General features: G+C 41.8%; 1 protein-coding gene across 1 annotated transcript in view; it reads left to right on the forward strand.

Annotated features, from left to right (window-relative positions):
• MUC2 (mucin 2, oligomeric mucus/gel-forming) overlaps nucleotides 1-12,730 on the forward strand; it is a gene marked incomplete at its 5' end in the record, with an annotated part of 69,011 nt that overhangs the window by 9,156 nt on the left and 47,125 nt on the right. Inside the window, 7 exon segments of the mRNA XM_084629788.1 lie at nucleotides 81-297; nucleotides 729-854; nucleotides 1,694-1,811; nucleotides 2,146-2,284; nucleotides 3,967-4,077; nucleotides 5,215-5,284; nucleotides 8,791-8,928. Coding sequence (XP_084485914.1) covers nucleotides 81-297; nucleotides 729-854; nucleotides 1,694-1,811; nucleotides 2,146-2,284; nucleotides 3,967-4,077; nucleotides 5,215-5,284; nucleotides 8,791-8,928 — 919 coding nt within the window.

Here is a 12,730-nt window from a genome sequence, read left to right on the forward strand (position 1 = left end):
GCACAAAGGATCCTCTCTAGAAACTCAGGTGCCAGGGATGCCTTTTAAACTTTTCTTCCCCCCCCCCCCCACCTCTTTAGCGTGATGAGTGTCTGAATCTGCTGACTTCTTCAGTATTCGCTGACTGTGAGTTCCGTCTGAACCTGGAGAAGTACGTTCAAGCCTGTATGCAGGATAAGTGTGCCTGCCAGGGAGCCGAGGATTCCTTCTGCCTCTGTAGCACCATCTCTGAGTACTCTCGCCAATGTTCCCATGCTGGTGGCCGGCCTGGAAGCTGGAGGACAGAAGAATTTTGCCGTAAGCATCTTCCCAAACTTGGCAGAGCAATCAGTTCATCCTGGGTGAAATATTTAAAACTGCTCATCTTGTATATTTCCTGTTTCCCCCTCCCTTGCCTTTGTTATTAAGGACATCTATTGGAAGTAGAAATTATGTTCCAATGGAAAGCCATATGATTTGATCCTGCTCCCAGTGAAAGTAATGGGATTTTTTGCCATTAGTTACAGTGGAAGCATGATTAGGATCACTGTCTTCTGTTCAAGAAGCAAGAAAAGAATGTAGAGAAGAAAAAAAGCGGTTCAGAAATCAAACACATTAAATACATTTGGCCAAATTGCAGCCAACTGAGTCCATTCCACTGATTTCATTGGATCCAATATATGTTCTTTGGTTTCTGTGGAACGCAGAGTTTATATTCAAGTCACTGATCTTTTCTTTCATTATTTTAGCTAAGAGGTGCCCTGGAAACATGATCTACCAGGAAAGCAGCTCACCATGCATTAGCACATGTTCCCATTTGGAGATCAGCAACCTTTGTGAGGAACACTTCATGGATGGCTGCTTCTGCCCTGAAGGTAGGTGTCTCTCTCAGTCCTATATGAGACAATAGGTTTGGATTCAAGTCTCTTCATATACTCCAGAATGTATCTGAAAAAGGCTGTATACTTTACCTTCACTAAAAAAAAAATCAAGAAATTCAGGATTGAAATATTCAGTATAAAGCAAGTTACATTTTAGAAATGAATACATTTTACCAGTGGAGTAAATTTGTTCCTGTAAATTAATAAAATTCTAGCATGTTTACAAAAGTCATGCATTAGCTTGGCTTTATTTAACTCACACTAACCCAGTTAGGCTCTTTATTTCTGTCTGTGGCTAGGCCACATGGTTTATGAGACTGTTACCGCCTCTGAACTGAGAGTTGGTCCTTCGGGTTAAGCAGTAGCCATGCATGTTTTTAGATGCAGAGTTTCTGGATTCAGACTCTGTAGGTAACCCAGAGAAGGGGCATAATTACATATATATTTTCTCCATGGAGATATTATTAATAATATGTGACAATGAGCTCAAATGTAATAGTCAAGACCCTGTTGCCAACCTTGGAAAATACCTTCACAGTGATAGCACAACAACAATAGTTTAGGTGAATTTTAAATCCAACCATTTAGAATGTGCAGATTTAAGTTGAGATTTTCAAAGTGGCCGAGGAGCTTTAGCCACATAACTTCCATTAAAATATTAATTTAAACATTAAAAACAATGGAAGCTCTGTGGCCTAATCCCCTTTTGATAGCCTCAATTACCATTAATTCTGGGTCCGGTTGAGAGTGTGCCTGCTCCAAGAGTTTCTCCTGGGTTGGTTAGTGCAGGTATTTTGACATGAACTATGAGAGCCTATGGTTGTGTTTTGTAGGAACTGTGTATGATGACATCAGTGGGAAAGGCTGTGTGTCTGTCAACCAATGTCACTGCAAACAGCATGGATTTCTGTATTCACCTGGGCAAAATATCACCAATGAATGTGAAGAATGGTAAGGATTACAATTGACTCTACACCGCTCTCAGAATGACTGTGCACGGGTCTGTCAGTAGAGTTGCTACCTATTTGTATATGTCCTGCTGCAAAAGTCCTGGTGCCTTTACATGTGTTGCAATGTCAAGATGTTATAGTGAGCCAATTTTATGGCATCTTGAGTCTGTAATATGTGGAAGAGGAGAGTTTTAAATAAATAGCCAGTGACAAATTTTCAAAGCACCTAGGGATACTTTGTCCCAACGGTGCTCTGTATACAGATGTTTTTCAGTGCTTTCCGTCGCTCTGACACCTAACCCCATTTTTGATTCCTTATTTATTTGTGTTTCTAGCACCTGTGATTCAGGCAGGTGGGTGTGCAAGCAGTTATCCTGTCCAGGCTCATGCTTAGTGGAAGGAGGTGCTCACATCACCACCTTTGACGGGAAGAAATACACCTTCCACGGAGACTGTTACTATGTGCTGTCCAAGGTACCGTGTATTAAAGGTCTCTTCTCTCAGATAGCAAATATAGATGCATCTGCCTTCTGGTTTAGTGGCTGCAGATCACTGTTTCATTATACTTTTTGAGCCTGGGAAGGAGGACACTGTAGAGTCTATACCAGAGAATTCAAAGTGAGTCATGATCCCCAGTGTCCACTGATGTGGTAGTGAGGGTTTGTGCTCACCTGCTAGACTCTGACTGCCTTAGTCGTTTCCAATTTCATGATGATTATGGAACAGGTTTATGCTACCCAACCCAGTCTCACTTATAAGAGTCCAGAGGAGCACACTGGTGCTAGTGAACAGATGGCTGGACCTGCAACTTGAAGGACTCAGCTCTGCCTAATAGATCTGAAATGAGGATTGGAAGTGTCCTACCTAATCTGTAATATACCTATGCTTGTGTTCGGGTGATATTGAGTCAATCGGAGGGGTGGGGGAGAGCACAGCGAGTTATGTCATCCCTTTGTCCCTGAAGTGCCTGGTCCCCATTGCTCCAGAGAACAAGGATCTGACTTTATCAACACTTGAATGCTTGCCACTGGAGCTTTGAAAGGAAGTCCTCGTTCCAGTGGTAGCGCTAGAAAGAAAGTTCTCAAAAGCAAAGCTCTACAGTGTTTGTTAGTTTAACAGATGATTTCAGTCCTCTGTGACAGAAATCAGCTCAGGATACGAAAGGGCTTCCTGTGTGTCATAGACTCGCTGTCCCAGAGTGCTCCTGTGTGGCATGAAACAGCATTTCAGCAACTCCACCTAGCTCTCTTCCTTGGAACGTTAGTGGTCTGGTCTGGTGATGACTTGGCCTTCCAGACAGGTCACACTATAGTTCCATCCCTTCTGAAGTATGAATGTCCCAAACAGTGTCTGACAAAATAATGGTAGCAAATATAATGCCTTCCACCTCACCTGGGCTCTTCAGTCTCACTTTGCTTCCAGAGCAGAAGGTCTCAGGCCTTCTCCCTGGAATCCCCCAGTAAAACCCTAAAAACAGACAAAACACAAACTAAGCAACTTCTACCCATCTCAGACTTTAGTCTATCTTAGGTTTCCCCGTGTTCTCCGCTCTTCTGCAGAACTGTTATCCACATGGCGGTCTCTTTGGAGTCCTGCTCCTTTTTCAAGGCTCACTCTAGTAGTTAATTGCATGCTTGTAGCCTTCGCCTGGTTCTCTCTCTGCGTGGATCCCACCTGACCCTTCCCACAGAGATGGAAGTCCAGATCATCTCTCTCCTTCTTCCAGCTACACTGAACTCCTTCCTTTTAACCTGGCCCTAGACCAAATGGCACCCCAGGTGAGGAACGTCTTTGGTGCCCCCCCTCCATTTGTTAAACTTTTGAATGCCTTACTTTTTATTGCATTTGTAGCCCATTTCATGATTTTGATTCACAATTTGTATGCATGATTTATCCATGTCATATAAGACAATAAATTTGCATGCTAGGATCTGTACAACAAAAACAGCACTCCAAGCCTGGAACCCCAGGCGGTCACCCAGGTAGCCTGCCCCTAAATCCAGCCCTGTTCATTCCTAAGCCTGACACATACTCCAGGTGTAATAATGTGGGGGTAATAAAGCGCTCAGGCTCCAGTTAACCCCTTCTCAGCCAGTGTGGGGTTTATGCAACCCATCATACTGTACTAATTTATGTTTTTTCCACTTTGACTGCAGGAAAGTATAAATGACACTCACGCCCTCCTGGCAGAGCTGTCTCCCTGTGGCTCCACAGACAAACAGACCTGTTTGAAGACTGTTGTGCTGTTAATAGACCACAAGAAAAATGTAAGTGATGTGTGGGGGTCTGCTGGATGAGTGGATTCTATCTATGTATTCCCTGATTCCTCTTTCCCTACTTACTTTTGATAATCTTTTTCTGGGGATCCTGAGTAAGGATGGTTGAATACAGAAAAAATAAAAACCAGTCCAAATGTTTGTACAAATCAGACCAGCTCTGTACAGTCTGAAGAAGTTCAGAGTTAAAAGTTTTTGCTTGACTTTTTCTTCCTTCTTTCTTTCTTTTCGCTCTTTCTGGTTCTGCCCAGTGCTGGAAGCATTGTGAGTCTGCTTTCTTGGCATTTCCAGTTTGATTGGAAATAAGAAGTCCTTGATATTTTATTTTGTTGAGATTTAAGTCCAATTTTGCAGACCTAAGATGTTCTGGTTAGGAGTCAAACTCTTGAATACTCATTAAGCCAAGCTTCTCAACTGTTTGAATTTCACTCTTGTTTAATAGTGAAGGGGGAACTTGGAAAGTTCTCACTCTTATTCAATCTGCCCTCCTGCCTAATCTATTTTTTTCTGTTCTGTCTCTCTAATTTATCTCTAATGCTCCCATCATCATAATATCTAGACCTCTGTGAGTTTTTTCTCCTCCTTTCCTGCCATATAGTTCTGGTCTTCTTGGCTCTGGACAGTAACATTTGTGAAACTAGTTATGTTCCCAAAAATACATACTAAAATTTGTATTAAGAATTTCCTGAAGCACTTCCTTATGATTCTACCAATGCTGTACAATTATGTAAGAAATAACACATGGCAAGGTGTGTGCGTATAGCAAATCCCTACACACACTGTTGTCAAGCGCCAAATGCTTTCAGCCACCTGGCAAAATTGGTATCCAGAATAAGTGACTTTCTTGGAGCGTTTTTTCTCTAGTAGAAACTGTTTCAGTATACATTAAAGAGTTGTCCAACAAGCCCAAAGCTTTGTACATGTACTGGATGCTAGGGCAGACAGAATCTTCATTAGCTAATTAGATTGCTCCTTTTTAAAACTGTGACTAGAATATTGAGTTCGTCTGCATAAAGTAGCGTGATCCCTTCTTGTCTCCCCAGTTTTAAGGTTAATGTTTGTGGTCTGTTTCCCTCTGTATACATGAAGTTGCAGTAATTTAAACATGTTCTTTTTGCTTGCACACAGATCTTGGTTTTCAGATCAGATGGCACTGTGCTGCTGAATGAACTGGAAGTGCACTTGCCCCATGTGACAGGTAAGGAATGTGACCACCTCTCCAATGCATATCTGATGTTAAGGGAAAAGCAAGCTCTTTATGTGTTAGAGCCTTTGATGAAAGAAAGGCAGAGAGGCATTTCTTGAATGTTTGTGCTGGAATGAACTGGACTGCAATGTAAAGAGCTTGAGAGGAAGGGGACTTGAGAAAATACATGGAGGAAAGTGTGACCTAACCACGAGATGGTGTCTCTGTGTACAGAGGCTAATCAGTAAGGATAGAAGAATGGTTTTGTGATTAAGGCACTGGCCTGAGCCCCAGTTCTGCACAGGCTTCCCGTATGATGTTGGGCAAACAGCTTAATCTGCACGTGTCTCACATAAATAGATAGAAATGAACTTCACTGCCAGCATATGTTCTGTATAGGACCAGGAATGTCATATTTAACTCGGGTAATTTTTACCCATATACTCTGGTTAGGAGAGAGAAAAAGTTTTCTGATTTATATCTATCACTTAAATTCCAACAAGAGGATCTTTTTCTTCTTGTTTCCTTTTTTCCCTTTAAGTACTCTTTTCAAGGCTGGTGGTCTTGGGGACTGATCTTAGGTCTCTCTGTCGCTGAGCTGACCTCGTAGAAAGCTCAGTGGAGGTATATTTGGGGTATGGAGCTTTAATGAGGCAGTTACTTTATATTTGTGTCAAACAACACCCTGTGGCGATGCGCAGAGCAGTGCTCATGGTGCATAGAAAGAGTCACATGTAGCCTTATTCCGCTAGAAAGATGTTTGCAGTGAGGCAGAATCTGTGAGGGTTGTTGTGGGAGATCAGTAAACAGAGAACAGAGGATCCTGAAGTAACCTCCCCCAAATTTGTAAATCCTTTTAGTGCTGCTTATTGTGGAGGTTTAAACTGCAGAGTCACCAGCTCCATAATCAGCACTACTTCTCAGTCACTGCCCCCTCTACGAAAAACTATTCAGTTGCATAGATAGAGCGGAGGGAGGACAGACACACATGGAAGGAGAAGTTTGTAATTGCCTGGTAGAAAGGATCCAGATCAAAGTACTCTACAGAATGAACAATATAATCTACAGGCCACATATTAAATAGCCTCACCTTAGCATATGACTCTCTCTGGGCAACATCACAGAGGCATCAGTGGGCCTAGCTCTTCCAGTTTATTTATTTTGTAGGGCTGTTCTGTTGATTTTTCCACTCAGGCTTGATAATGCTGTATTGCCTATATATAATACCTCCAAGTGTGTCAGAGCTCAGCTGTTTTTGAGTGTTTTATGAACAGCTGTCACATATTGAGAGCTGGTTTAACTTTCACCCAGTTCAGTTCCCGGGCATAAATAGCCACAGCCACAATCAGTAACAGCTATGGTTTTCAAACCTTTCCATATTGTGACACTCTTTTCCATAGTGGGACTCCTCTCCCATTTAGCAATATGGGAAGGGCAGGGTAGTTACGACTCCTGACACCTGTTTGTGACTTAGGTTGAGAATTCCAGTTCTGAGGAATATGGGTGACTGGAAAACCCTACGCTAAAAAATATATGGGTAGCTTCAAAAACAACTCTTCTTTTTGTTCTTTGGATTTGACTTCAACTCAAGCATCAATTAAGTTCAGTACTTGTATATTAAAAGCAAGGAACGTTTAATAGGGAGTTCAATTTTGGGATGCTACTTTTATTCAAGAGCTACTTCTTTTTAAGATTTACAATTGAGTAGTGCTTCCATTTGATATAATATGGCATACAATCCATTCCTACACTGATTTATGGATGTAGGACAAAATGGGGAAAGCAATCTCAGTCTCCAAACTTAAGGGCATACATCGATCACTGGGTGAGGTCCAGAAGAAATGTTCCCTGCAGTGCAGTATTGCACATGACAGGGATTTAACATCTTTCCCTGAGCTAGCCAGCATGGCCAATATTGGAGAGAGGACACTGAACTAGATGGACCATTGGTCTATTCTGGTATGGCAATTCCTCTCTCTATTTGGGGGGATATCCAGGGTCTTACCATTAGTTGCTCCAGGTATCTTGTGTTAGGTTGAACTGGTTTTAAAACAGGAATCTGACTGGAATAACTCGTCATTACAGTGGCAGAAACTTATGAGTCACCGTCATTCTCCTCTCAAAAGGATAGTGGGAGTTACCCCTTTGAGTCACTGTCACTGCTGTCCCTTTCATTGTACCCAGCATTCACTGTGATACCTGAGGCACCAAACCCTTAAGTAAATAGACCAGCCCACGGAGGAAGTTGGAAGAACAAGGAGATCTTCAAATAGAAACAGGAACCAATGGTAGTTAAGCAGGGGGCATCGGGAGGGAGACTCTTACTTATTGTTATACTGTTATAGGCAGAGATAGTGATTTTTCAAAAAAGCTTTTAATACAGCAGCATATAACTCAGCCCTGTGAGCCGTCATGCCACAGAGCAGCGGTGATCTGTTTGATTCCTGATCCCGCACAGTCATCATAAGTAGCTGGGTTGTTAGTATAGCAGGGGCTGGCACTATAGCTAAGCAGTCAGTGTTCTTCAGAGTAAAATAAGAGAGGTTTGTGTCACGGGTCCTGAGTTAACTGTACCTCTCATACCCTCTCCCGCTCTGGAAGGGCACCCCACTTATCTCTCAGGCATCCAGCCATCACCTTTCCTGGGGCAGGATCCCCCACAACCCGCTCCCTTCAGACGGGGGCTTAGCCTGCAGACTTCTGCAATGCACTGTGATTACCTCAGCAGATCTGACTTCAGTCCAGCACCTGCTGTTCTCTCAGTGACAGTGAGGATAAGGTTAACAGTGACCAGCCAGCCCTCATAAAGCCAAGTACTAGTTATTCAGAACAAAAGCATTTCAGAAAAAAGCATATCTTTAAAACTCTGAACAGTTTATATGTATGTCTGGCTTACCAAGCAATCACCCATCTTCCACATGGAATCTCGGGTAGGTTTTAAAGTATTTTGGGCCCTCTCACAAAGCCTGTCTCTGGACACAGATTCATGCAAGTTCTTGGATCATGTGTGAGAGAATATCTCCCAGGTCATGGCTGTCATTTTGTACAGTTTCAAGTCCTCTGCCTGTTAAGACTTTTTGAACTAGGTCAAACCAGTAGATGCTATTGCCCAGAGGGTGCAAAACTTTACAAGATTTGTTACCTGCATGGTTTCGGTCTTGGGGATTTGCATTAATTACTATCCAGTGTCTTTAGTTCCTGTGGGAAGCATCCTTTAGCTCACCCATCGAGCCAGGAATACAATCACTAACTAGCGCATAATGATACATGTAAAAGTTGATACAATAGTCTTTGAATATTCCATGTTTCCATAGCATTGGATCTGTCACAATCTGATCCTTGGTCCTCTGCCTGTTGCAGTTTTCAGGGCAGATGGTGACTCAGGCTGCTCATGTAAAGTGTTGCTTTCAGCAGGCTAGTGTTTTCCTGTCTGTGACATTTCTGGATGATAACAGAAAGAGGTGATAAAAACAAATAAAAAAAAATCAGGGAAACATGACTTTTCTTTCCTTTTCCAGCAAGCTTCTCAATTTTCCAGCCAACTTCATACCATCTCATTGTGCATACCTATTTTGGTCTCAAGCTACAAATCCAATTGGTTCCAATCATGCAGCTGTTTGTGATTGTGGATCAATCTGCCCAAGGAAAACTGCAAGGTAAGTGCCTACTTATGTCTACTTCTAAAGGAGAAAGATGCAGCCAAAATATTTACAACTGAAGTGCTGTGTGTTCTTAACATTGATGGTGAGATGTGTCTGTGACTGGCATAGCAAGAAATTGTGAGCTAATGAATCTTCCATACTAATTAAGATACTAAGGGAACTGTGTGCCTGTAAGATACTAGTATAGACTTAACAAATGAATACTTTTTGATATTTAGTGATACATATTTTTTAAAAGGCACTGGCTCTAGAGACAGAAATGTTTAGCTGGTTGAATATAGAAAGAATGAGAGCAGAATCCAAAATTTCATGAGAGAATGGCCCCACAGCTCACACATTTTACAGATGAATTATTGATACTACAGATTAAATAAACCCATCAGGCCCATGTCAATGCAGAATGGATCGCGGGAATATAGATTCATAGATTCATAGATATTTAGGTCAGAAGGGACCATTACGATCATCTAGTCTGACCTCCTGCACAACGCAGGCCACAGAATTTCACCCACCACTCCTACAAAAAACCCCCTCACACCTATATCTGTGCTATTGAAGTCCTCAAATCGTAGTTTAAAGACTTCAAGGAGCAGAGAATCCTCAAGCAAGTGACCCGTGCCCCATGCTACAGAGGAAGGCGAAAAACTTCCAGGGCCTCTTCCAATCTGCCCTGGAGGAAAATTCCTTCCCGACCCCAAATATGGCGATCAGCTAAACCCTGAGCATATGGGCAAGATTCATCAGCCAGATACTACAGAATATTCTTTCCTGGGTAACTCGGATCTCACCCCATCTAATAGCCCATCACAGGCCATTGGGCCTATTTACCATGAATATTTAATTACCAAAACCATGTTATCCCATCATACCATCTCCTCCATAAACTTATCAAGTTTTATCTTAAAGCCAGATAGATCTTTTGCCCCCACTGCTTCCCTTGGAAGGCTATTCCAAAACTTCGCTCCTCTGATGGTTAAAAACCTTCGTCTAATTTCTAGTCTAAATTTCCTAGTGGCCAGTTTATATCCATTTGTTCTTGTGTCCACATTGGTACTGAGCTTAAATAATTCCTCTCCCTCTCTGGTATTTATCCCTCTGATATATTTATAGAGAGCAATCATATCTCCCCTCAACCTTCTTTTAGTTAGGCTAAACAAGTCAAGCTCCCTGAGTGTCCTTTCATAAGACAAGTTTTCCATTCCTCGGATCATCCTAGTAGCCCTTCTCTGTACCTGTTCCAGTTTGAATGTATCCTTCTTAAATATGGGAGACCAGAACTGCACGCAGTATTCCAGGTGAGGTCTCACCAGTGCCTTGTATAATGGTACTAAAACCTCCTTATCCCTACTGGTAATACCTCTCCTGATGCATCCCAAGACTGCATTAGCTTTTTTCACAGCCATATCACATTGGCGGCTCATAGTCATCCTATGATCAACCAATACTCCAAGGTCCTTTTTCTCCTCCGTTCCTTCTAATTGATGCGTCCCTAGCTTACAACTAAAATTCTTGTTATTAATCCCTAAATGCATGACCTTACACTTCTCACTATTAAATTTCATCCTATTACTATTACTCCAGTTTACAAGGTCATCCAGATCCTCCTGTAGGGTATCCCTGTCCTTCTCTAAATTGGCAATACCTCCCAGCTTTGTATCATCCACAAACTTTATTAGCACACTCCCACTTTTTGTGCCAAGGTCAGTAATAAAAAGACTAAATAAGATTGGTCCCAAAACCGATCCTTGAGGAACTCCACTGGTAACCTCCCTCCAGCCTGACAGTTCACCTTTCAGTAGGACCCGTTGTAGTCTCCCCTTTAACCAATTCCTTATCCACCTTTCAATTTTCCTATTGATCCCCATCTTATCCAATTGAGCTAATAATTCCCCATGTGGCACGGTATCAAATGCCTTACTAAAATCTAGGTAAATTAGATCCACTAAGTTTCCTTTCCTAAAAAATCTGTTACTTTCTCAAAGGAGGAGATCAGGTTGGTTTGGCACGATCTACCTTTTGTAAAACCATGTTGTATTTTGTCCCATTTACCATTGACTTCAATGTCCTTAACTACCTTCTCCTTCAAAATTTTTTCCAAGACCGTGCATACTACAGATGTCAAGCTAACAGGCCTATAATTATCTGGATCACTTTTTTTTCCCTTTCTTAAAAATAGGAACTGTGTTAGCAATTCTCCAATCATACGGTACAACCCCTGAGTTTACAGATTCATTAAAAATTCTTGCTAATGGGCTTGCAATTTCTTGTGCCAATTCCTTTAATATTCTTGGATGAAGATTATCTGGGGCCCCCGATTTAGTCCCATTAAGCTGTTTGAGTTTCGCTTCTACCTCAAATATGGTAATGTCTACCTCCATATCCTCATTCCCATTTGTCATGCTACCATTATCCCTAAGATCCTCTTTAGTCTTATTAAAGACTGAGGCAAAGTATTTGTTTAGATATTGGGCCATGCCTAGATTATCCTTGACCTCCACTCCATCCTCAGTGTTTAGCAGTCCCACTTCTTCTTTCTTTGTTTTCTTCTTATTTATATGACTATAGAACCTTTTACTATTGGTTTTAATTCCCTTTGCAAGGTCCAAATCTACTTGACTTTTAGCCTGTCTCACTTTATCCCTACATGTTCTGACCTCAATAAGGTAGCTTTCCTTGCTGATCCCTCCCTTCTTCCACTCCCTATATGCTTTCTGCTTTTTCTTAATCACCTCTCTGAGATGCTTGCTCATCCAGCTTGGTCTACAACTCCTGCCTATGAATTTTTTCCCCTTATTTGGGATGCAGGCTTCCGATAGCTTCTGCAGCTTTGATTTATAATCCCAGGCCTCCTCTACCTTTAGATCCATAAATTCTTCAGTCCAATCCACTTCCCTAACTAATTTCCTTAATTCTTGAAAGTCAACCCTTTTGAAATCAAAAACGCTAGCTGCAGATTTATTTTTATTAATCCTTCCTTTCAGTTTGAACTGAATTAGCTCATGATCACTTGAGCCAAGATTATCCCCTACAACCATTTCTTCTATGAGGTCCTCACTACTCACCAAAACCAAATCTAAAATGGCATCCCCTCTAGTCAGTTCAGCAACTACTTGCTGAAGGAATCCATCACCTATCGCATCTAGGAAAATCTGAGCCCTATGATTATTACTAGCACTCGTCCTCCAGTCTATATCTGGGAAGTTAAAGTCTCCCATGATCACACAGTTTCCATTAGTATTTACTTCATTAAAAACATTAAAGAGGGCTCTATCCATATCCAAATTAGATCCCGGCGGTCTATAGCACACCCCAAGCACTATCCCAGGGGAGGCTCTAATAGTTTACTTCCCCAGTGTGATTTTTGCCCAGATGGACTCTGTCTTATCCATTCCATCGCTTCTTATTTCTTTACATTCTACCTCATCACTGATATACAATGCTACTCCACCACCTTTACCTTTATTTCTGTCTTTCCTAAACAGCACATACCCTTCAATACCTGTAGTCCAGTCATGACTACTATTCCCCCATGTTTCTGTTATCCCTATAACATCTGGTTTCACTTCCTGCACCAGTAGCTCTAGTTCCTCCATTTTGTTACCCAGGCTCCTCGCATTAGTGTACAAACATCTTAATTTTTGCTGTTTGGCCTCACTCACATTCTGTACCCTATTAGGCACGGGTCATTTTACTACCAGTATAACCTATTAGACTTGTATCTACACTGCCCTTCCTCCTACCCACAGCTGTATCCTTTCTTACTTTGTTTTCTTCCCTCTCAATGCTAAAATCCAGC

Source organism: Lepidochelys olivacea, assembly GCF_965140295.1.
Source record: "Lepidochelys olivacea isolate rLepOli2 genome assembly, chromosome: 6".
NCBI lineage: Eukaryota > Metazoa > Chordata > Testudines > Cheloniidae > Lepidochelys > Lepidochelys olivacea.